The sequence below is a fragment of the Xenopus laevis genome, chromosome 2L (genome assembly GCF_017654675.1).
Source record: "Xenopus laevis strain J_2021 chromosome 2L, Xenopus_laevis_v10.1, whole genome shotgun sequence".
Lineage (NCBI taxonomy): Eukaryota > Metazoa > Chordata > Amphibia > Anura > Pipidae > Xenopus > Xenopus laevis.
In genome coordinates, this window is record NC_054373.1 from 167,671,552 (window position 1) to 167,698,356 (window position 26,805).

At 38.5% G+C, this 26,805-nt stretch overlaps 1 protein-coding gene across 2 annotated transcripts in view; it reads left to right on the top strand.

Annotated features, from left to right (window-relative positions):
* Positions 1 to 26,805, top strand: part of xpo4.L (exportin 4 L homeolog) — a 131,618-nt gene that overhangs the window by 84,813 nt on the left and 20,000 nt on the right. For both annotated transcript variants that reach the window (XM_041581111.1, NM_001096175.1), the window contains 5 exon segments: positions 383 to 536; positions 7,301 to 7,413; positions 14,667 to 14,824; positions 16,533 to 16,707; positions 21,747 to 21,923. In XM_041581111.1, the coding sequence (XP_041437045.1) occupies positions 383 to 536; positions 7,301 to 7,413; positions 14,667 to 14,824; positions 16,533 to 16,707; positions 21,747 to 21,923 (777 nt within the window).

The following is a 26,805-nucleotide window of genomic DNA, read 5'->3' on the forward strand; positions in this document are numbered from 1 at the left end:
AGATAGCAGATAAGCTCTGTAGAACATAATGGGTTTATCTGTTATCCACTATTTAACCTGTGCCATATAGCCTTTTCTCAGTTCGCACAGCAGCTTGTTTATATGAATTATAGTAGTGTTTCTGAACAGGTCAGTTTTACCAGTGCAGGGCAACAGTACATTATATTTTCATTACTTTAGAACACTTTAATTTTTTGGTGTTACTGTTCCTTTAACCTGCAAGTAGCAGCCACTAATCTGTCTGTGTCCCTTAAGCCTTAATGAGCTTCAATCAAAGTCACTATTGTCAAAACACCTCCTTTCAGAAATATGGGACATTTTTGATGTTCTCACCTTGTCCATGATGGATTCCATCTATGTTATCCATGTTGTTTGCTTTCAGGACGAGGATCTCCGGCGGATTTTTATGCTAACGATCGAAGTACTACAGGAATTCAGCAGGCGAGAGAACCTCAACGCACAAATGTCTTCAGTGTTCCAGCGCTACCTTGCACTAGCCAATCAAGTTTTAAGTTGGAACTTCTTGCCTCCAAACTATATCCTTTATTCTGGCTAAATGCTTTCTGATTTTTTTAGGAGGATTTGTAGCAAGTTTATGTAGGAATCATCTGTCTGTGACTTTTATGGGCAAAGGCTAGCCTCTAAATCACACAAAATAAAAAATGAATATTAATTCTATGAACTGTAGTATAGGCTTACTGCTTTTAATGGTGGGTCCGGGTGCTCAAGCCCCAGACCTTCAGCATAGGGGAGTAAGCAAACTGGCAATATGATAGCAGGCAGGACCAATCCAAACCCGAATGTTGAATCCAGGAGCCAAAGTTTGTAGTTAAAAGAACATATAATCAGCCTCACAGGGACACTTAATCACAGGCCTGCAATTGTAAAAAGTTGGCCTCTATCTAGAATCTCATCTTAAACTGCTATAGCATGAAGTGGGGGTCCCAACCTGAGCAACAATAAGATGTAAAAAGTGCTGGGGAGCAATGCAAGCATGAAAAGTGTTCCTAGGTGGTGCAAAATAAGGGGGGGTGATTTGTCGTTAGCATATTTGGTTACTGGCCAACTAGTTCCCACGTTAGGGTAGGGTCACACTGGGAGATTCGGGGAGATTTAGTCGTCCCCGGCGACTAATCGCCTCTTCTTTGGGGGGGACGACGACTAATCTCCCCAAACTGCTTCCGCCTGCTAGTATGAAAAATCTTTGCGGCATGGCACTCGGGGCGCTTCGTTTTCCGAAGTCGCCCGAAGTTTCCTCAACTTCGGGTGACTTTGGAAACTGAAGCAAGGTTTCCCAGTGTGACCCTTACCCTTAGACAGGATTTCCCTAAAGACTTGTTTTTAAAATTGATACTTTCGTTTTTTCAACCAGTGAGAATAAAAGTTACCTTTTAATTTCATCTATATACTTTGCAGTGATATAAATTATAATATGGGTAGATGCAGCATCCAGTACTCTTAACTACTTCCGTTTGCTAAATGGGACTTACTTGTGCACATCTGCATTATAAACAACATAGTCATTCTGTCTCTGTTCATTGTTGGGGTGGGGGACACGTTTATCCTGGAGCGTATACTCCTTTGCTATTTTGCTTATTTTAGCAGAACCAATATTACACCTGCTGGTCACAGGATTGTCTGCTCCCTAGTCACTTTCCTTAAAGGAAAACTATACCCCCTGAACAATGTAGGTCTCTAAAAATATAATGAATAAATCAGCTCATATGTAAAAGCCTGCTTCATGTAAATAAACCATTTTTTTTAATAATATACTTTTTTTAGTAGTATGTGCCATTGGGTAATCCTAAATAGAAAATTGCGATTTCAAAAAATAAGGGCAGCCCCCTGGGATCCTAGGATTCACAGTGCACACAAACAAACCATACATGTTAGGTCACATGAGCCAATTAAAAGACAGAATTATGTCTTTTGCTTCCACACTTCCTGTTACAGTTAGAGCTGCAGTGTTTCTGGTCAGGTGATCTCTGAGGCAGCACACAGACCATCACAAAATGGTGGTTCAAGGCAAAGATGTAAAAGGGCACTATTTACTTAAATATATATACCAGTTTGATAAGATTCTTTAATATGCCATTTAATTTGATATAAACTATCTTTTTCTTAAGTATTTGTTTTGGGGGTATAATTTTCCTTTAAGAACAAGTAGCAAAATACCTCCTCTTGGTTCCATAAAAGGTTATACATCTATGTGACTCCTATACTTGTTTCCCTACTACATTGAGTTCCGCATTTTCCACCCAGCTCTGTAAAAGTTAAACTATGCCATACTGGACAATACTAAATATTGGCTTTCAGGCCTGCACCAATAACCAAACTCAATGCCTCTGTAGCCCCAATTTCTGCTCTTACCATGTTAAGCAGTAAACAGCTGTATATGTTACTCCTTTATCCTCGCATGGCTTTTATAACCTGTCATATAACAGAGTGATGTGTGCACTGCTTCCCTGTCACATGCTTATAAGGGATGTGACTTCCATACCTCTGGTATAAATAAGCCGCAGTATTATATTACCTTTGTCTCTGCTAATCCCTTATGATATTATTGTATTTCAACATCCCTTGGAGTCCTTTGGCAGAGTGTATTGTAGATGAGTTTAGCACAATGTTCACCAGGAATGTAGCAGGCAGTTTAACGCTCCTTTTAAAGCTAACTTTGGGTGGCCAATATTAGCGGTGCATTGTTACAGAAGATGCTGCCCATTGTTAACACACAGAGGCACAGGGATCAAGTGCTTTGCAAAAGGTCAGTGAGAATACTGTTCTGTTATTTTATGTGGATCTTTCAATAACTATGACAATTTTAAGTTTAGGGGTTTTTCTCATTATGTCTTAAAATAAGCAATTTGTTTGGTTTCTTAGATCTGAAAATGGTATATTTCTAAATCTGTTTTATCTTTCTGTCTGGTCTATCTTTTGGTTTACAAAACTTTACTGTTACAACTTTTATTTATTGCAGGTAAACCAACCAAAACTTTACCTGATAAGTCACCTGCCTTTTTTCCTTATGACCCAAACTCCGTATGGAATGAGTGTGATGAGTTTAATCGTGGATACAGGCCAAGTTTAGTGGGAACCTGCAAATAACTTTAAATGTTGAAATTTTGATCATCTTAACGGGATTCTGTCATGAATTTTATGGTGTAGTTTTTATTTCTAAATTACACTGTTTACACTACAGATAATTCACTCTACCATGTAAAATGTAATTCCTGAACCAATGTGTTTTTTTTTTTTTTTGGTTGTAATATTGGTGTGTAGGCAGCCATCTCGGGTAATTTTGCCTGGTCATGTGCTTTCAGAAAGAGCTAGTGCTGCTGTATGGAACTGCTTTCTGACAGGCTATTGTTTCTCCTACTGAAAGAGTCGCAGTGGGACCTGGATTTTTACTATTGAGTGCTGTTCTTATATCTACAAGGGCACTGTTATCTGGTTACCTTCCCATTGTTCTGCTGGTCGGTGTGTGTGGGGGGGGTTGATATTACTCCAACTTGCAGTGTAGCAGTAAAGAGTGACTGAAGTTTATCAGAGCACAAGTCACTTAACTGGGGGCAGCTGGGAAACTGACAATATGTCTAGCCCCATGTCAAATTTCAAAATTAAATATAAAAAATAAGCTTTTTTGAAAAATGTATTTCAATGAACAAGTCTGCTGGAGCAGCACTATTAACTGATGCATTTTGAAAGAAAAAAAAAAAACTTTTTCCCATGACCGTATCCCTTTAATCATCTTCTATCCTTTGGTAAATATCCAGGTTAGGTTCTGTTTGCAAGCAATCTGCCATTCTAAAATGATATTTAGGTCACCTGATCTAGAGCCCCTGTTTTGAGCAATCATTGTAAAATTTAAGACTTAATACAACCTGAAAGACACTGACTATATCCTTACAGTTATAGACTTATCTTCCATAAGTCACTTGATGTAGTGAGTCTGATATGTATACCGATGACGTAGCTAGCATCTTTGGTTTTTCAATTAGGTGAGCTCTTTTTAATTCAGCATGAGACCTGAGATCTTCTATTGAAATTTGGTTTTAGTGTGAAATATAAGTAATGGCTCTCTAGGGACCTCCATGATTAAACGGAGTGCTGATCCTTAAAATATCTAATTTTTATTTGATCCAGCGCCCATCCAAGATGATTTGGTTTAGGGTCTGAGCACCCCTATACCAGCACACACAAGTACAATATTCCAAATGGCATATTTTATGTATGAATAAGACTGCACGTGTTACTTCATTTAATAACCCTGTATTCCCTCCCTTGCTAAAAAGCCACCCAATCCCTACTAATGTATAAGCCAGTGTGACTGATTTAGGGAGAGAATTCCACATCTTTACAGCTCTCACTGGAAAAAAAAAACCCCATTAGAATATTTAGACTGAACCTCCTTTGGGTGGGTGATCTGTTGTCTGCTGGAAGGCCCTTCTTGTAAATAAAACATTTGAGAGATTATTACGTGATCCCCTTATATAGTTATATACAGTTATCATATCCCCCCTTAAGCGCCTCTTCTCCAGCATGAACAACCTCAACTTGACCAGTCTTTCCTCAAAGCTAAGACTTTCCATACCTTTTACCAGCTTAGTTGTCCTTCTCTGGACCCTCTCTAATTCAGTAATGTCCTGTTTGAGCATTGGAGACCGAACTGTACGGCATATTCTAGATGGGGCCTTACCAGCGCTCTATAAAGTGGAAGAATGGCCCTTTTAATACAGCTTAAGACCTTATTTGCCCTTGATGCTGCTGACTGGCATTGCTTGCTACAGCCAAGTTTATCTACATGGACTCTAAGGCCCTTTTCCATTATGGATTTGCCTAGTGCAGTCCCATTAAGGGTATAAGTGGATATTTTTACATCCCAGGTGCAGGACTTTACATTTATCAACATTGAATCTCATTTGCCACTTAGCTGCCCAGATTGCCAGTTTGTCAAGATCGTGTTGCAAGGATGCCACATCCTGGATGGAATTAATTGGGCTTGATAGTTTTGTGTCATCTGCAAATACTGATATATTATTTACAATACCCTGCCCTAAATTATTAATGAACAAGTTAAATAAAAGTGGACCCAATACGGAGCCTTGAAGGACCCCATTAAGAATCTTAGTCCAAGTAGAGAATGTACCATTAACAACCACCCTCTGTACCCTATCTGGCAGCCAGTTTCCTAACCATGTGCAAATGACTTGACCTTAGTTAAGAACGCAGTTGTTTATGGGGCACTGTGTCAAACGCTTTGGCAAAAATATACAGAAAAAAACCCTGCCCCGTAGAAAATATATCCCAGATAAAATAAATGCACTAAGTGTATCCACCAGTTTACCCCACACAGAGAAAAGAAAAAGTCGTTTACCTCAGTCGGGTAACATTCAAACACACAGCTGTCAGTTAATTTGCACTTACTTTTTCCTTGCATCCAGCACTCCCAGCATGCACAGCAAACACCAGTGCCTTTAGGTTTTTAACACTGCTAAACACTTAACTCACATGCCACATTTTGAGCACAAGCAACTTAGCAGCTTCCACACTCGCTGTGCAGTTAGAAACTTTTTGAGGTATCAAAATAAAAAAATAAAAAACCCCATAAAGGTGTGGGATCTGTTATGTGGAAACCTGTTGTCCAAAAAGCACTGAATTAACGTAAGGCCATCTCCCATAGACTCCATTTTAATCATACTTCAACATTTTAAAACCCATTTCCTTTTTCTTTGTAATAATGATACAGTACATTGTAATTGATCCCAACTAAGATATAATAAAACCTTATTGGAAGCAAAACAATCCTGTTGGGTTTAATGTTTTAATGATTTTTTTTTATTAGCAGACTTAAGTTATGGGGATCCAAAGCATAACAGGTCCCATACCTGTACCTATGAATTACACATAGCCAGACTACAACTGATAAATATTGGTTGCGTTTTTTACCTAAAGACATTGAAAGCTCTGTTAAAGGGATACTGTCATTCTGAAAATGCATCAGTTAATAGTGCTGCTCCAGCAGAATTCTGCACTGAAATCCATTTCTCAACAAAAGCAAACAGATTTTTTTTTTACAATTTATTTTGAAATCTGACATGGGGCTAGACATATTGTCAGTTTCTCAGCTGCCCTCAGTCATGTGACTTGTGCTCTGATAAACTACAGTTACTCTTTACTTCTGTACTGCAAGTTGTAGTAATATCACCCCCCCTCATCAGCCTAACAACAGAACAATGGGAAGGTAACCAGCTTGGAGCTCCCTAACACAAGCTACCAGCTGCCTGGTAGATCTAAGAACAACACACAATAGTAAAATCCAGGTCCCACACATTCAGTTATATTGAGTAGGAGAAACAACAGCCTGCCAGAAAGCAGTTCCATTCTAAAGTGCTGGCTCTTTCTGAAAGCACATGACCAGGCAAAATTACCTGAGATGCACCTACACACCAATATTACAACTAAAAAAATACACTTGCTGGTTCAGGAATTAAATTGTATATTTTAGAGTGAATTATTTGCAGTGTAACCAATGTAATTTAGAAATAAGAACGACATCATAAAAATCATGACAAAATCCCTTTAAATTGGAAATTAAAGCATAGACATAGCCTGAGGTCAGTTTGGGAAGCAGGAGGTTAATATGTATAAGGGTGAAGTGCATTACTCTAATTACACTGTATGGACTGTAAAATGCAGCAAAAGTGAAGACATTCTAGAATTGCTTCCATTTGTGCGCCCTGGCTGTCATCCCCTTGTTACCAGCACATCTATAAATAGTGCCATGCTCCCTTTATCTCCACTTTCCTACTTGAGTGTGTTTAAAGCTTCAGTGCATGGTCACTAGCCATACCTTCTGCTTGCCCCAGTGCAACACTTCTCCCCCACACACTGAGCCCATGATAAATGTCTAGCAAAACTTGCCTTCATTTTACAAGAGGATGATTTGTGGCAACCCAACAAAGGTTTCCATTTTCCATAAATCGGAGCACCTGTCGTGGGCGGTTGCTCTTTCCAAGCCTGTTCCTGTCACATTAGTCCCACTGCTTATCAAAGTGACGTTATCACCCTGGCATGCCACATAATAATGATCAAGTTGTTATCTAGCATTCCTTAAGCATTCTTATTTTCAGTACTTAATACCTTATATTCCTTGGCCTCATGCAGGAATTATGCCGTGTATGTGAAGAGGCTTAAAGTCTGTTTCCATTGCATTCTTTTGCAGCGGGTGCTGGTGTAAGTGGCCCCCCCCCTTCTTTAAAGACAAATAGGAATGTTATTGTTGACCTTGACACCAGATAACTGGGCAGACATTATATAGCAATGTTCGAGTCCTCCCAAAATGTGATGTTGAAGCCTACGGAGTCCTGGCGTGAGACCCTCCTGAACAGCAGAGTCATGGAGCTTTTCTTTACTGTAAGTCATGGATTCTCTACAATACTCTATGCTATTTGATCTCTGACCAGTACTTTTGATCTTGCAAAGGAGACTAGCCAGTGAGCTTTATTTACCAACATGTAAGACGGTAAGTAGTCCCCTCCCATTACGGCCAAGTTTTTAGTAGTAGCCGCAAATGGGCTTTCCGTTAAATTCATGGTATTCGTGTATCATAGCAACTGATGCTAGGGGTAGGCAACTTTTGGAACACCTGTTTGAAGCTAAATTGCAATTCCCAGCAGTCACTTGATGATAATGTTGGTGTGTGATTGGGTTTGTGGGGTTTGCAGCTCTGGATCAGCTGTAAAGTGATGAAATCTATCTCTGGTATGGATTAATGTTCAGTCGCACTTTTCTGCAGTTTTAAAGTGTCTCACATATAAGTAACTCTTACCCAGAACTTGTGTGAACTATAAACACCTTATTGGCTCTCCCTGCTGTGGCTGGGAGCGCCTAAAGAGTCTTTTTTTTGTAACTATGGTGCTCTCACATATTACTTGTGATCGTATCAAGTTCCTAATAATTCTAAGAACGTGTCATCATTACCCCAACTCTGTTGTTTCATTTTAAATATTAGTTGCATTGTCTGCAAAATAAACTTTATTTTACTCATAACTTTGATCTCTTTGATTAGTGGAAGGAAAGAGTTACCTTCTGGCCAGAACCTGGTACTGTAAGTGACCGTTTAACCTGTAACATCTTTAACCTGGGGATGCACCGAATCCAGGATTCTGTTCAGGATCCTCCTGCCCGGCAAACCAAATCCCAATCTTAATTTGCATATGCAAACGTAACTTTTTGTCATAAAATAAAGAAGTAAAAAATGTTTCCCCTTCCCACCACTAATTTGCATATGTAAATTAGGATTCGGTTCGATATTCGGCTGAATCTTTCACAAAGTATTCGGGGGTTCGGCCGATTCCAAAAGCCTTTGCTGGCAATGGCAGTCCCCTTTCTTTATAATTAAATGGAAGTGTATGTGTCTTTTCCCCCATATGTAATAAAAGGCACTATTTTATTACAGGAGCAATAGACCAGCAACCAGTAAGATGTTTGCTTTTAAAAAGGTGACCAGTAAATGCTACCTGCTAAATGGTTGCTATGTGTTACTGCTCCTGGGCAAACTTTGTGCCTTTTATTACATAACCCCCCTATATGTTTTAACTTGCTAGAATTTGTCTCTACAATTGAAAGCATAAAGCAAGGCTGCCCAACACAAATATAGCACTTCTTCGTTCATGTGCGATATGGAAAGACTTTTAAACAGATGGGTAATTAAACAATTAATGGGGTTGTTCACCTTTGAGATAACTTTTAGTATGATGTAGAGTGATAATTTGAGACAATTTGCAATTTTTCATTTTGTATTATTTGCTGTTTTTGAGTTATTTAGCTTTTTATTCAGCAGCTCTTCAATTTGCATCTTAAGCAATCTGGTAACCAGGGTCCAAACCCTAGCAACCATACATGGATTTGAATAAAAGACTGAAATATGAATAGGAGAGGGTCTAAATAGAAGGATCTGTAATAAAAAGTAGCCTTACAGAGCATTTTTTTTTTAGAAGGGAGTCAGCGACGCCTATTTGAAAACTGCAATGAGTCAGAAGAAAAAGGCAAATAACTATAAAAAATAAATAGTGAAATCCAATTGAAAAGTTACTTAGAATTGCCCGTTCTATAACCTAATAAGTTTCCTTAAAGCTGAACCACCCCTTTAACAAAAACTTTCTCCAACCACTGCCAAATTTATACTCAATGTCAACTCTCTAATCCCTATACTCTTTCTATAGAGCTTCTGTGGGTTGTGGTGTAAATATTTGTGTGTGTTATGTGGAAAAACTCCAGGAAGAAAAATTTAACATGATTCAGATGTCCCATTTTGGCACAGATTGGAATATACTGAATAGTTTCCCAAAGCCCTTGTTGTTCATGGGGGTAAATTGCTGCCAATTGAGAGGCATTTAGTTACAGAAACCAATATAACCAATATATAAGGACATTGCCATCATCTATTGTTGCCTGAAAAGCATGAAACAGGTTGGATTGTATTTTAAATACATTTCTTATACTGTATATATATATTTTTTTCAAAAGTTATTGCCACTCCTGGCTTTATTACTCAATCTGCAAAAACAAAAGAGAAAAGGAAGAAGAACCCCAGCTGATTAAAAGACCAGTAACATACATATATATATTTTTTTTTTAATAATTTGTTTTTACTTAACGGAAAAAAAACCAAGACAGTTTTAACTTTAAATTCACAAAGTCTTTATTAAGAAATGACTTACAGATTCTCTGCTTGCGCTCCTCTTCAGAAACGGCGACAGGGTGATGGTCCATCGTGCGGCACTCGATTTCTCCTTCCTGGCTTCTATAGGAGATAACGGGGAGGAGAAATCGAGCGCCACACAATGGATCGTCGCAGTTTCTGAAGAAGAGCGCAAGCAGAGAACCGGTAAGTAATTTCTTAATAAAGACTTTGCGAATTTAGAGTTTAAACTGCCTTAGTGTTTGTTTGTTTTTCCGTTAAGTAGAAACTAATTTTTTTTAAATAAAATTTGTTACTGCAAACCATTTTTCCAGGTAGTGGTTACACAACATGTTTCGGGTCAATCTAAGCTTTGGAGTTGGAAGCAATTTTGGGTCCGTCGCCAAAAATGACTCCTAATTACAAACACTGAAAATAATCAAATCCGATTTAAGAGCTTCTATGAAGGAGGCTATGACAAAAGCAATTCTGTTTCTGTAGCTAATTTTGGATTATATTTAGCAGCCATTCTACAGCTATATGTCAGGTTCAGTTAATATATAAGCTGTTTTAGGTTTTTCCAATAATTTTTGGTTTGTGTAGTTTAACTTTGACTTTGGTTTGGTTTGCCTTGTAGGTTGTGTACTTCTTTTAATTAATGAAGGCAAACTTCCACCAGGCAAATAGTTCAAAGTGAAGAGTTTATTGTGTCCACAGCCTTACGCGTTTCGTGTGATAAACACTTAATCATAGGTTTGTCCGATCCCCGTGCTGAGGGCTCAGGGCGGTGCACCTGGGCCACTCTCTTCTCGTGGTGAGTAATCACTTTACATTTGGAGACCCTTATAACTCAGATTCATCTACTTTTAATTAACATGGAAAATAATTGGAGTTGGAGGTACCATAAAATGAGGAGTCTGAGTCGAAGGACAGCCCTGTGGTCAATGCCCTTTATCAAGGGTGCCCTTTATCAAGGGTACCCTTGATAACGGGTATTGACCCAAAACATACACTATTGTGTAGCCACTACCTAGAAAAAATGGTTTACATTTAATCTACTGCAGTTCTTCCTTTTTTCTTTTTGGTTTTGCTGACTTTGCGGAGTTGCAGCACAGAGCAACTACTAGGAAGTAAGTCACAGATTATTTTTTCTATCCCATTGTACAGACAACCAACAAATTTCCAGTTTTATGACTCTGGAGTACATTTATCAAAGAGTGAAGTTAGAGATTCTCTAGAGAGAAATTCTGCCACTCTCCATTCATTTCTATGGGATTTCTAAAAGAGTATTTATCAATGAGTAAAAGTTCATCCTTTTGATAAATTCCATAGAAATGAATGGAGATTGGCAGAATTTAGCAGACTGTGGTGATCTCTAACTTCACTCTTTGATAAATATGCCCCAATGATGATATAGTACAACCAAAGGCAACATTCATTCTCAGTCACTTGCATTCTAGAATTAAGCAGAATGAATTATATTAGAAGTATAAATCAAAATTGGCACGGGATTGGGATTTGTCTTTCCGTGTGTTCTGTGATCAATTTTACATGTATATGACCCAATATTTATCCTGCCTTTGCCCAGTACTAGTAAACATGGAATTGGCTTTGGGATACCTCGAAGGATTCTGTAAAGAAAAGGAATGAACCCAGGTGTTTAGTAACTTTATTTGGTGAAACACAGTTTTCTATTGAATGTAGCCAGCGTACAAAAGAATGGAGAGTTGCAAAGGTTACAATGAGTAAAAGTGTCAGAATGTTGCTGCATTTCACAGGGCTGCTGCTGCGGCCTTAACACAGGCTCCCCCAGTGTTGTTGTTACATCTGTTCTTTAAAGGGAGAGTGGTTTCCATTTCAGCATTGGTGTTACTTTCCTCCACAATTTATGTGTTCCTTTGAAGTTTCACTGGCTTTCAGCATTATGACTTAAGGCCAGCCGGCTGGTGGCCTGGTACTTTGTGCTTACAGAAGTGGCCCCTTATCCCCATCAACCAACAGAATATTCTCTGAAACTGTCAGATCTGAATTGATTGACCCAGATCATTATTATGTTAGATTGATTCAAGGATTACTTTTAGTGCTCTTTATACAAGTATGGTTGTTACCGGCAATGTAGTTGCTGGTAATTTGTAGTACACTTAAAAAAAAAAAACAGCACTTGAGCAAGACGAGGAGGTCTAAGCATGCACGCTCAGTCGGGTACTTTTTTGCGATTAGGTGCAAACTGTTCCGTCGCGGAGCAGGCACACTCTGAACAGCTGTCTAGACATACAAACAGCTGTTGCTGTCAGCTGATAGACAGCTCCAGCAAATATCCTTTGCTTATTGCATTGCTTAACCCCTTACAGGCCTTCCTGAGGTGTTCATTCTCTGGCTTTACTCTGCGTCACCAAATATACAAGCAATAAAAATCTCTTCTCAAGGTGCTCTGGGTTTTATGCATCTCTTTAGCGCTGCTCGTCCCCTCTGTATCTCTACACCAAACCTTTCAGTGGGAACATGTGTGCCCTTTATGTTGCCAGGCGGACAGCCGTGCATAATCCATCCACTTGTTCTATGGCACAACTTTGATCTTCATGTCCATAAAGCATAGCGTAATTGCTGCTGTGTTTATATAACACCAGAATGTTCCAAATGCCTGCGCTAGCACATAGCTAAAATATCATGGGAATGGTTCCGCAGGCAGGAGAGATGCTGTGATTCTTTAAAAACTTTGCCTAATGTTCAGAGGGAGAAGTGGAGACATTGTGAGCATACGGGAACATTTTATTCTTTTTAAAGAGCAATCCTAGCATCCTTCACCAACGAACAGCCATAGAGTACAAACTGAAGTAATTACAGATGCATCTGGGAGGAGTCGGTTAATATTGGGTTAATAAGATCAAGATGATGAGTTCAAATTAGGGATGCACCGAATCCAGGATTCGGTTCGGCCTTTTTCAGCAGGATTCGGCTGAATCCTTGTGTCTGGCCAAACAGAATCTGATTCCTAATTTGCATATGTAAATTAGGGGCTGGGAAGGAAATCACGTGACTTTTCATCACAAAACAAGGAAGTGAAAAAAATGTTCACACTTTTTCCTTTCCCACCCCTAATTTGCATATGCAAATTAGGATTCAGTTCGGTATTCAGCCCGAATCTTTCACAAAGGATTTGGGGATTCAGCCGAATCCCAAAAAGTGGATTTGGTGCATCCCTAGTTCAAATCCCTTATTAAAGAAAAAGTATTTTTTCGTAATTTGAAGTTTTCTGGATAACTGGTTTCTGGTAAACTGGTCCCATACCTTTACCTAGAACCACATATTTGATTTTTGTGTTTTTTTTTTATTATGGAACCACATTTAAAAAATGCTTTGCTGTGTTGGCTCTTTCTATGTATGAAATGAGCAGTTAGCTGGCACTGGAAACAATGTTGAAGAGCAGTGATTTCCCAGAAAATTGGATCTGTACGTTTATTTGACTATGGAATGTTGACTGAAGTCAGACAGAAGTTTACGGAATGTGCAGTGGATGTATGGAATAGCCTGGAAAATGAATGAGCCATTTCAGACCTAATAGGAAGAAATCCAGTTCTGTTCGGAGCAGAAAGTACTAGTGACAGATTTACATTGGAGGATTGAAAGCAGTTGGGAAGAACACGGAACAAATGGTTCTTAGCTGTCATCATACACTGCGTTTCCCCTTGTATTTACCTCTGAGGCAGAAGAATCTGACTTTGTTTAGAAATCGGCCCTCATAGACTTACAAATACTGATTTGCAACTCCAAGGGGATTATTCTTTCAGCTCACGGGGGATGCTGGGAGTGTTAGTTTAAAGGGAACTATCACAAAAATGAAAATTTAATATAAGCTTCCTGATTGAAGTAAGAGAAACTTTCTAAATACAATCCATTAAGAATTCTGCATTGTTTCTGAAATAATCAAGTTTATTTTCACTATTCCCTCTCTCTTTATGCAGGAGTTGGGTGTCCGATGAATGATCCAATATATCTTATAGGAGGGACTCCCTTTCCTAGCAGATGAATTAGAGCTCACTCAAATAACTGATTCCAGTACAAACAAAATCTAACAAAATAACTGCCTTTTGCACAAATCCTGCATGTAGAGAGACAGGATTTCTGGTGATTTTAGTGAGCTTTAATACATCTTCTAGGAAAGGAAGCCCCCCCCATAAGATATATTGGATTATTCATCTGACACCCAACTCCTGTATAAAGATAGAATGAGGAGAAACCGATACTGAGAGAGGAAAAGTGAAGATAAACTTGATTATTTCAGAACGGTACAGAATTTTTAATCGATTGTGTTTAGAAAGTTTCTGATTTCATTGTGCTGAAGCTTATATAAAATGTTCATTTTCGCTATAGTTCCCCTTTAACAGGTGCTTGTCATGAGCTCTAGTGCTATTCTGTTGCAAGATCCACAAAACTCTATGAAAGTTTTAATACTTTAATATTTAAATGAAAGTCAACTTCCCTCATTAAGTGTTTTTTGTTTTGTCAGTAGGGCTATTTTATTCTTTAAAACGTAAGCTTTTGGGCGTAGAGTCATAATTAGGATGCACACCCTCATTAGCACTGTTATCGTGGTGTTTACCTCCACCAAAGCTGCATCCCTCTATACTCTTGATTGAACTTGTCAACTAAGTTTAGCCAGTGGCAGAAGCCTAGGCATAGCTGGGATATCCCGGATGACTGTCATGACTGCTGTTTTTAGAAGGAGCAGTACGTATCAGAGGCTGGCATCTGTTTTAGCTCAGCCTTCAAGATGAAGGTAGCACCCAGAAACTCTTTAATCGCTTCAAATCATGCGTTACACAGCTTGGGAAAGAGAGGATCCCTGGAGGAACTGCAGTGAATTAGAAACTTGCTGATGCCTCCCCACTTTTACATTCTCTAAACACTTGTTTGATTCCCCCCTCACCTCTGGTGGCCTAGAAGTAGTCATACCCAGCTGGTAATCGTGCTGTGTTCACGGCAGGTACATCGCAAGATCCGAGAAGATTCAGACATGGCCCAGGACTCTCTCCAGTGTTTGGCACAGCTCGCTTCCCTCCACGGCCCCATCTTTCCCGACGAGAGGTCCCAAGTGGATTACCTGGCACATTTCATTGAAGGATTACTCAGTACTATCAACGGGTACGTTATTTTATCTGCATTTAAGATTTTAAAACAACAATGGAAAAATGCATCTAAAATTTTAAAAATATAATTGTTAAATAGTAAATCTATGCAATGCTCCCCTCGAATATAGAATGTGCTGGTTGATGTGCTTGGAATTAATCTGAATTATTGTGAATAAAGTACCCCCTCTTGTAAAATATAATATTATTATATCATCCTCATATTTTGCAACTGGGGGTACTTAATTTATTATAATACACAAGTTTCAGTGAGTCAGTCATATGACAGAAATTACATCAGAACTCACTGTTTATAACTGATGACAACTGGCTTTTGTGTATTATATAGTGAATAAAGTACCCCCTCTTGTAAAATATAAGGATATTATAAGTTACCAAGGAGTTTCATGACCATATGTTTTTATACAGGTCATGGAACTCCGAGGTAACTTCTAATATCCTCATATTTTGCAAGTGGGGGTTCTTTATTTATTATAATACACACATTTCAATGAGTCATGTGACAGAAATGACATCAGAACTCACCGTTTATAACTCATGACATCACTACTCACCGTTTATAAGGATATAATTTACAGGATATTCATGGTTTTTGTGTATTATATGTGTATATTTAGCAGATAAAGTAGTGCACATAGAGTATAGTAAGACAAATGCCTGGGTGCACAAAAAAAGTTACATTCAGGAAGGAGTTTGGCACAACACAGGACACACGCATATATATATATATATTTGTGTAAATTCAGCAGGTTTGTGTGCACCTGCTGTACATCTATCTATGTATGTATGTATGTATGTATCCTTGCACATCTAGATCTGCATATATTATACCAAGTCGTAGGTGCACACAGGGGACTTTAAATTCAATGCTGAATATATATTTATATAATACACAAAAGCCATGAATATCTTGTAAATTATATCCTTATAAACGGTGAGTTCTGATGTAATTTCTGTCACATGACTCACTGAAAATTGTGTATTATAATAAATAAAGTACCCCCAGTTGTAAAATATGAGGATATTAGAAGTTACCTCGGAGTTCCATGACCTGTATAAAAACACTCGGCCTCGTGTTTTTATATGGTCATGAAACTCCTCGGTGACTTATAATATCCTTATATTTTACAAGAGGGGGTACTTTATTCACTATATATACACACACAGTCCAATAGTAGAAAGCACCCACAGCTGATTCCATCGATTCAATGCTGAATAAAAATTTTATTACATGAATCTATGGAATGAGCTGCGAGTGCTTTCTACTATTGGACTGCATCACACTCACACTCACACTCACACACACTCGCTATCCAAAAAGACCAGCAACACCGGGACTTTTGTGCAAAAATAGAAATATTGCATTTATGTCAGTATATATACAGCCAACGTGACGTTTCAATCCGCTCTGGGACCTTTCTCAAGTATATATATTACTAAGGCTGTTGGACATACAGCTGAATGATATCTATATGTGTCATAGATGGAAGTGCTTGTAAAGAGAGAGCCTTGTTTTCTGAGCAGCTTCTCTGCTTGGCTATGTGATGTCATCAGACCTATAGGAAAAGTAGGTAAATTGCACATTCCCGTACCAATGTTATTATGGTTCATTTTATCCACTCAATATTGGTAATGTATACCATTAAATCAGCACCTGTCCGTAATATCTCAGTATGTCCTTCTTCTTTCCCTTCGCTGTTTAGGATAGAAATCGAGGATTCGGAAGCCGTCGGGATTTCCAACATAATCAGCAATTTAATAACGGTTTTCCCGCGCAATATTTTAACCGCCATTCCCAGTGACCTTTTCTCATCTTTCGTCAACTGCCTCACACACCTCACTTGCTCTTTTGGAAGAAGTGCTGCACTAGAGGAAGTAGTAAGTGACCCCTGCTTGTTTGAAATAGGAAACATTGAATTTATGAATCTCTTACCCACTACCACTGTCACAATCTAAAATCGTTTTCAAACTGTTTTTTTTAAAGATTAAATAGCTTAGATATACTACAGGCAAGGGATCAGTTATCTGAAAACCATCCAGAAAGCTCCCAATTGCGGGAAGGCCAGTTCCCAATTATTTGTTCAAAACAAATGCAATTTCTTTTGTTTTCTCACATTTGAATGTGCAAATCAGGGGGCAGTTTCAATTTAGACATTTTTTTTAATCGCCACATCTACTCCGTCGTAGTACTTGCAGTAGTAGTATACAGGTTTTTTTCTTTCAGTTTTAGTGATAAACCACAAAATTTGGCTGAAAGAAAACAACTGTAGATTGACTACTACAGGTATGGCATCTGTTATACGGAAACATGTTATCCAGAAAGCTCCAAATTACTGAAAGGCTGTCTCCTATGGACTACATCAGGGATGCCAAAAAGGTCGATGATCTACCAGTAGACCTTTAGCTGGTGATCAGTAGATCTCAAGACCCTGTCAACAAACAGCTTGTCTATATCACCCTCCTATTTCATGATTTTCAATTCAGATATTTATGTTATGGTTACATAAGAAATAGTTGTTTGTCAAATACAGCAATATAAATTCTCTCATAAATCAATATAATATTTAAGTAATATTTTCTATGGAACAGAATGCTAACAGTATTTTATGGATCATAATGGGCAACATCACTAAAAGTACACCTCGCATTAGTAAAGTATGGGCTTTCCTGGACTACATTTTATCCAAATAATCCTAAATAATCCAAATTTATAGAAATTATTTTCTTTTTCTCTGTAGCAATAAAACAGTTGCTTGTACTTGATCCCAACTAATATAAAATTAATCTTTATTGGAAGCAAAACCAACCTATTGGGTTTGAACCTGTATAGCTCTCCTATTAATAAAGTAATTTTTGCAGCAGAGCCTGCGGATTGTCAGCTCCATCCTATCCTATATTGCATAACCTATTGGGTTTATTTAATGTTTACATGGTTTTCTAGTAGACTTAAGGAATGATGATCCAAATTACGAAAAGATCCATTATCCAGAAACCCCCAGGTCCCGAGCATTCCAGATAACAGGTCCCATATGTGTATATATAGGCGAGCATCAGCGTAATTGAGGTGCAGCATCTTGACCTGTATGAATAGCACATGGAGTATTTGCATAAAGTTTATATTAGGGATCTGTCGAATCCCAAACCGAATCTAATCTATAATTTGCATATTCAAATGGGGTAAGGAAGGGTTAAAAAGCTGGGTGCCATCGCTTCACGTTGTTAATGGTTTGAATTTGATTCAGTGAGACACATGGATTTGTTCAAATCCTCTTGACAAAAGCGCTGAGACAGAGGAATCCAGGATTTAGTGCATCCCTTTATACATATCCATAGTTCACTACAAAATAGAACAAGTGTATTAAATAGTACTTTTGAACATAAAACAAAGGCACTCTATATCCACAATGGAAAATACAATTAATGCAAGACTATTGCCTTTACCCAGCAATCATTTGGAGGCACGAATATTAAAGGTCGAATTTCAAATTAATGAGTTTTTTTTTCAAATTCCCCTAAACTCCCTTAAATTCGACCAATCAAAATTTATTATAAAAATCGAATTTTTAAAACTTGGATGAATCTAAACATCCTGAAAAATTCGAATTTAATTTTATCAAACCTGATTCGAGTTTTTTTCTCCGAAAAAAACTTGAATGTCAGGATGGCTGGAAACAGAACCAAATTGATCCATGGACCTCCCATTAACTTAAACAGCAATTCGTCAGGTTTTAGGTGGGGAATAGTCAAATTTGAATTCTTAAAGGACCAGAGTATGATGAATCTTGAAAATCTAATTCGAATTTTAAAAAAAAACTCGAATTGAATTTGAATAACTCCCTAGTCGAGTTTGACTGTTTTTACCTTTAAAAATTTGAGAACTAGAATTTTCAATTCGACCCTTAATAAATCTGCCCCTTAGCGTTCATTGTTACATTTTGTAATAAATGTAAATGCTGTTGGAGGAAATGTACAAGTCACTATAAAAAGAAAATGTATACTCCCATCTTATAATGGGCCCTGGTCCTTGGCAGCTGCTATATCTCGCGTCAGTGCTGCTATATGATCTGTTGACCGAGTCACTTCAGCTTTGAACTGGGGCGTCTAGACCATGGAGATTATGTGGCAAGCATAACGGATTTAGAGGGGAAGAAACGGCACCCATATGTTTATATACACACGGCAAAATGTGAGGTTGCTGTGGCTTATGTGGAGTTTATTCCTGTGTTATCCTGTTGAACAAGCTCCTTGTGGAGGAGAGCTAGCTTTGTATTCCTAAAGGAGTTGCCATGGTGCCACCAGAAACCTCTGGATTAGTTACACTGTGATTCCAAATGTTTGCAATCCACTTAAATACATCCTCAGAGCAGCAGATGGCATTTTCCTTACAAAAGTACCGAAGCACTAGCGTCATTCATCCCACAAGATGTAATGCACAAATATTGGGTTGCTATGTTCCATTCTATATTTCCTGGAAACCGATAGGAATCTCCCGTGAGGCTGTATTTATGTCAATTCCGATAAAGACGTAAAGGAAGATGTATGGATTAAGGGTGCAAACTTTTAAGCTTGTTAGCCCAATAGCCCTTTGGTGTGAGAAGTTGTAATTTTGTGGTATATCAAGACATATGGCCCACTATAAAGTAGGCATGTGCCAAATACATAACTTTTGAATATGGTATGAATAACGAAGCCTTGCCCCGGCAAAAGAATCTGCTGAAGGCCAAGCTGTATCAGAGCCTGAATTGCAAATTCAAATATGAGAAAAATAAGTGTGTGGATATGACTTGCTTGTTTATAGTTGCATTTGTTTAGCCAAGTTGCTTTTGCTTCTAAGCTTGCTGACCCCGGCCTTCCTTATCCATTCCTATTGCTCTGCTGTTCTAATCCCATTATTACAAACTGTAAGGGTGTTGGCACACGCTGCAATTCGAGGAGATTAGTCGCCCAGCGAAAAATCTTCTCTTCTTCGGCGACTAATTTCCACAAAATGTCTTCCCGCCAGCTAGAATGTGAATCCCCGGCAGGATGGCATTCCGATCGCTTCGGCTTTCCGAAGTCATCCAAAGTTGCCTCTGGAGGAAACGAAGTGATCCGAGTGCCATCCTGCCGGCGATTCTCATTCTGTCCAGCTCTAGGCGACTTATCTCCCCGAATCGCAGAGTGTGCCACCACCATAAATGGTGTGGCTTATCAATCCTGTAAGCGTGTAATGCTCAATAGCAGTGACCATTTGCAAGTTGTGGTCATAAAGTCTACTGGATGTTCCATAGAACTGTGCCACCATAGGTGTTGCCCTGTTGTAGGAAAAATTGTGCAAGGAACATTGGAGGTCACTGGTTCTCTTAAAGGAGAACTAAAGCTTAACTAAAGAAGTAGCTAGAAATATTTTACATTATGTTTTGTGCTTCTGTACCAGCCCAAGGCAACCACAGCCTTTTAGCAGTAAAGATCTGTGTCTCCAAAGATGCCCCAGTAGCTCCCCATCTTCTTTTCTGCTAATTCACTGCACATGCTCTGTGCTGCTGTCAATTACAGAGCTTAGGGACCCACTCACAATATACAGTACACATAGAATAAAAATGTCACAATATAAGGCTAATTAGTAATTAATACAGATAATTACAACATGGCAGCACAGAAACCAGAGCAATTAGCATCAGAATTTAATAATCAGTCCTGTAGCATCAGCTTATATTACAGAGCAACCTCATTTTCTGCTGGATAATTAGTGACGAGCCCTAAGCTTAGCTTCTCAACAGCTGCTCAGAGCCCACTGAGCATGTGAGTGTCACAGACACTTTCCAAGATGGTGACCCCCTGTGACAAGTTTGAAGTCCTGGATCATTGCTGCTGTTGACAAGCTGAAACTTTAGGCTGGTGGAATAAGTTCACTATATAAAATATGCCATTTTTAATCACATTAATTTTCAGGGTTTAGTTCTCCTTTAACAGGCAGTCGCTATAATTTCAGAGTATTCATGTACTGTCAGAACTGTAATGTGAATCCATTGCCAGTTGGGTGAGTGGGATTTTGAGTGGACTTAAGACGTTTTATTCTATTTAAAGGGAAACTGTCATGGGAAAAAAAGTTTTTTTCAAAATGCATCAGTTAATAATGCTGCTCCAGCAGAATTCTACACGGAAATCTTTTATTTCCAGATTACAGATTTTTTTATATTTTATCATTATCATGGGGCTAGAAATATTTTACCCCCCCAGCAGCCTAACAACAGAACAATGGGAAGGTAACCAGCTCCCTAACACAAGATAACAGCTGCCTGGTAGATATAAGAACAGCACTCAATAGTAAAATTCAGGTCCCATTGAGACACATTCGGTTACATTGAGCAGGAGAAACAACAGCCTGCCAGAAAGCAGTTCCATCATGAAGTGCTTGCTGTTTCTGAAAGCACATGACCAGGCAAAATGACCTGAGATGGCAACTACACACCAATATTACTAAATAAAATACACTTTCTGGTTCAGGAATTACATTTTATGTTTTAGAATGAATTATTTGCAGTGTAATTTAGAAATAAAGACTACATCATAAAAATCATGACTTTTTAGAAGTTTTATTCTGTTTTTACAAGGTTTCCGATAGATGCCTTGTATTGATACACGTCTGATGTGTAGGTTATGCTATTGTCATGATTAATTGTTCCAAATCCATAATACATATACACATTCATAGTGGAAATGTTACCTTTCCAGCCACAGAAATGCAGCAGATAGTCACGGTGCCACATCACTGTGTGTTTCAGTCCCATTTGAACAATTTCGGTATGGCTGTAGGCTTCACTGTGTTCTTCTAGAAGGAACAAACCCTACTATGTAATGTGCAGGTTTCATGTTGGGCCCAAGTCTGGTATTTGTCATGATCACCTTGGTTTAGAAATTCTCTTTTCTTCCTGCAGCTCGACAAGGATGATATGGTCTATATGGAAGCTTACGATAAGTTGCTGGAATCCTGGCTTACTTTGGTACAAGATGATCAGCATTTCCACAAGGGCTTCTTCACCCAACACGCGGTCCAGGTCTTTAATTCCTACATTCAATGTCATTTGGCAGCTCCGGACGGCACAAGAAACTTAGTAAGTTGGCTCACGCTTTTTTTTTTTTAACATTGCTCTGCTATTTCCATTTTTTTTAAAGGAATATTGCAGTTCAACGTTAAAGGGGTTGTTCACCTTTAAATTAACTTTTAGTATGGTGTAGTACAAAGTGATTTTCTGAGACAGGTTTTTATTTAGATTTTTATTCTCAGCTCTTTAAAGGAGAAGGAAAGGCCTTCTGCACTTTGGGGTGCCAAATGTTAGACACCCCCAAGTGATTGTATTGACTTACCTGAAACCCCATGGCCAGTAGATGGAAAAACCGAACTCTAACTAAAAAGTCGGCTGTTTCGTTCAACTGCGCATGCGTGTCCCCCAGAAAATTTAAAGAAAGAAGAAGATGGAAGTGGATCGATCACTCTATGGTGTTCACTGGAATAACCCCGGGCCTGTGCAGTTTTCTGCTGATAGGAGCACCGGCCCGGGGGTTTCAGGTAAGTATATACAATCACTTAGGGTGTGCACCAAGCCTTCTCCTTTTATTTGCATTTTAAGCAATCTAGTAGGTAGGGTCCAAATTACCCTAGCAACTATACATTGATTTAAATAAGAGACTGGAATGTGAATAGGAGAGGGGCTGGATAGAAATACGAGTAATAAAAAGAAGCAATAAAAATACATTTGTAGCCTTACAGAGCATTTGTTTTTAAGATGAGGTCAGCAACCCCCATTTTAAAGCTGCAAAGTGTCAGAATAAAAAGGCAAATAATTATAAAACTATGAAAAATAATGAAAACCAATTGAAAAGTTGATTAGAATTGGTCATTCTATAACGTACTAAAATTACCTTAAAGGTACACCACCCCTTCAAACTGAACCTTAGCCACGTCTAGCTTTTTAAAATGAATTATTGGGTGCTGCTAGTATAACTGATATGTGCTTGGCTGCCAAAGGTCAAATGACTTCCCACACAGGACTCAATGTGTCCAAATTCTGTTCTTTCATGGGCGGAACAAACATCACAGAGATAAACATAGCAGGCATATTTGCTTAGATCCCTTAGCATGATGCAAAAGTGAATTCTTTGTGCTTGAATTCAGAAGAACATTGAGGGCAGAGCACCCTGAGGATAGAGGACTAGTTGAAATGGATTGAGGACAGAGGAAATAAAGCAGTATGTTGAGGACTTTAAAGGGATCCTGTCATCGAAAAACATGTTTTTTTCAAAACGCATCAGCTACTCCAGCAGAATTCTGCACTGAAATCTATTTCTCAAAAGAGCAAACAGATTTTTTTATATTCAATTTTGAAATCTGACATGGGGCCAGACATTTTGTCAATTTCCCAGCTGCCCCTGGTCATGTGAAGAGAAATGCTTTCTGGCAGGCTGCTGTTTTTCCTTCTCAATGTAACTGAATGTGTCTCAGTGGGACATGGGTTTTTACTACAGAGTGTTGTTCTTCGATCTACCAGACAGCTGTTATCTTGTGTTAGGGAGCTGTTATCTGGTTACCTTCCCATTGTTCTTTTGTTTGGCTACTGTGGGGGGAAAAGGGAGGGGGTGATATTACTCCAACTTGCAGTACAGCAGTAAAGAGCGATTGAAGTTTATCAGAGCACAAGTCACATGACTCGGGGCAGCTGGGAAATTGACAATATGTCTAGCCCTATGTCAGATTTCAAAATTGAAGATAAAAAAATCTGTTCGATCTTTTGAGAAATGGATTTCAGCGCAGAATTCTGCTGGAGCAGCACTATTAACTGATTCATTTTGAAAAAAATGTTTTTTCCCATGACAGTATCCCTTTAACAATACATTGTACATAGCAAAAATCTTCTGGGATGCCTGCAGTTAAAAGAACAGTAACAAAACAAAAAATGAGTTTTAAAGTAATAAAAATATAATGCAGTGTTGCTCTGCACTTGAAAACTGGTGTGTTTGCTTCAGAAACACTACTATTGTTTGTATAAATTAGCTGCTGTGTAGCAATGGGGGCAGCCATTCAAAGAAGAAAAGGCTCAGGTTACACAGCAGATAAGCTCTGTAGAACATAACGGTGTTATCTGTTATCCGCTATTTAACCTGTGCCATATAGCCTTGTTTCAATTTCTAACATTGCTACACAGCAACTTGTTTATATGAACTATAGTAGTGTTTCAGTGCAGGGCAACGCTATATGACATTTTCATTACTTTAAAACACTTAAAAAATTTTTGGTGTTACTGTTCTTTTTGGGACTGCAATATGTGTGTGATAGCCAGCAGTGCAGTTGGTTTATTGTGGGGCATAAGTATAGTGCTGGTTGGCGGGTCATGTCTAGTATGGCATATGGCTATTTCTTTCAACTCTGCATCTCTACCACCCAATCCTACCTTTCGATGATGTCACTTTCTTTGTGATGATGTCACTTCTTGTGTATAGGGAGTTGGTGAGGAGAAAAGCTGGTGCTGGTCATAGAAGTGGATAAAAATGCTGATCTATATTTCCCTGATTAGATTTTTATCCTGGACCATTAGATGGGCTCTCAAACATAACAGCCAGAGACTCTAAGTACCCATAAATCTTTTATTCTTTGATTTCTAGATGGAGATATTTGACTTACATATTGGTGCACCTCTTGTTTCCCAGGATCATGGGCTGTAATCCAGTAGCAGAAGTCACTCTTGGGCTAAGTGCTGGACCTTCCTGACAATTTGCAATCAGTTTTCTTTTTTTATTATTTGTGGCTTTTGAGTTATTTAGCTTTTTTGTCAGCAGCTCTCCAGTTTGCAATTTCAGCAGTCTGGTTGCTAGGATCCAAATTGCCAGCCAGTCTTACAGGTCATTTGTTTTTTAGATGGGGTCAGTGACCCCCATTTGAAAGCTGGAAAGAATCAGAAGAAGAAGGCAAATAATTCAAAAACTAGCAAAAAGAAATAATGAAGACCAATTGAAAAGTTGCTTCGAATTTGCCATTCTATAACATACTAAAAGTTAACTTGAAGGTGAACCACCCCTTTCAGTTCCCAGCTCAGTTGCTGGGAGGCGGATTTTGCCTTCACCTTGTAGCAAGCCGGGCCTTTGGCATCTAGGTGGAGGCCGTGCCTATCCAATATGTTATTTATCTCAAAGTAACAAATTAAGGCACAGCTGACATACCAGCGCTCTACTTGTTTGCTTTCAAAGCGATGGTCAGGGCTTACAGATAGTTGTGAAGCTGTACGCTGCCGGCAGCTGCCACTTTGAAGTTACCAAAAGAGAAGTGTTTGGGGGTTTAGATTAAGGAGAGACAGGAATCTGGAAAGCGTGGTGGAAGAGGCAGTGAAGTGTGCAGCGGCTTTCTACAGAATACTTTCCATACTCACTTTCCTGTCTGACCCTTTGCCTGCTGGAGCTGAGACAGAACATGGAGTGGCGTGAGGTTTGCTGGTGTTTAGCGTCAAACTGTCAGCCTTTCTGGAAAATAAAGCCCATTATCAGGGCATATTTTACAGCGTCTTGCGGAAGCGTTAATCCCTTCCTGGTAAGGGGCGGGAAGCTGTATTTTTATAATCTGTAAAACTAACTAGAGCACCTCCCAATGGCAATGATTTTCGATAGCTAAGCTAATACAATTTCAGGTCACCTTAAATGGGTTGTTCACCTTTAAATTAATTTTTAGTATGATGTAGAGAGTGATACTCTGTTACCAATTTACAATTGGTTTTAATTTTTTATTATTTGGGTTATTGAGTTATTTTATTCGGCTACTTTCCAGTTTGCATTTTCAGCAATCTAGTTGCTAGGGTCCAAATTACCCTAGCAACCATGCATTGATTTGAATAAGCGACTAAAATATGAATAGGAGAGGCCTGATAAAAAAAAATAGCAATAACAATATATGTGTATCCTTACAGAGCATTTGTTTTTAGATGTAGTCAGTGGCCCCCATTTGAAAGCTGGACAGAGTCAGAAGAAGAAGGGAAGTAATTCAAAAACTAAAAAAAAAAAAAGTTGACCAATTGGAAAGTGTTTAGAATTAGCCATTCTATAACATACGTAAAGTTAACTTAAAGGTGAACCACCCCTTTAACTTTAATGGGACTGTATGATTTTTGTATGGTTTTTAAATGTCTTTTTGTGTGGCTGCTGCTATCAGAAATGCCCGGTAACCAGAAATCATCAGTTCATTTGGAGGTTGGACTTTTATAGTTATACTCTTTCCCAGACTTTTTCCTATTTGTCTTCCTGTCAAATGACTGGTTGCTTGTTAGGTTAGACCTTAGCAACCAAATAAGTTTGGATGCCAAACTGGAGAATAAAAAAAAAGCATTCTCAAATTACACAAAAAAAGAGAATGAATCTGTTTTAAGTTATAAAAGATCATTTGAAGGGAGAATATCAGAGAGTACACTGCAAAAAAAGATTACTTTGTGAGTCCACAATTTTATTAATATTGTTACATTTTATTACTTTTATTCCTATTTAGTCCCTCGACTATTTATATTCCAGTATCTCATTCAAACCACTTTGCTAGGGTAAATTACCAGATAGCTGGTGAAATAAAAAAGCTAAATCAATGGAAAGCAGCAAACAATACCAATTGCAAACGGTCTCAAAATATCAAGCATTATTTTAAAGGTGAACTGCACCTTTAACCTATTGTTTACAATAATTAATATCTGGAAGCTGCCATAGTGCCTGGACAGTACAAGGGGATTTTTTTAGTGCCAATTTTAAGTGCCATTTACTTGGTAATGTTCTGCAAGTTAATGTTAAAGGAACAGTAACACCAAAAAATTAAAGTGTTTTAAAGTAAAAAAAATATAATGCAGTATTGCCCTGCACTGGTAAAACTGACGTTGGCTTCAGAAACACTATTGTTTATATAAATAAGCTGCTGTGTAGCAATGGGGGCAGACATTCAAATAAGAAAAGGCTCAGGATTTTGATAGTTATCCA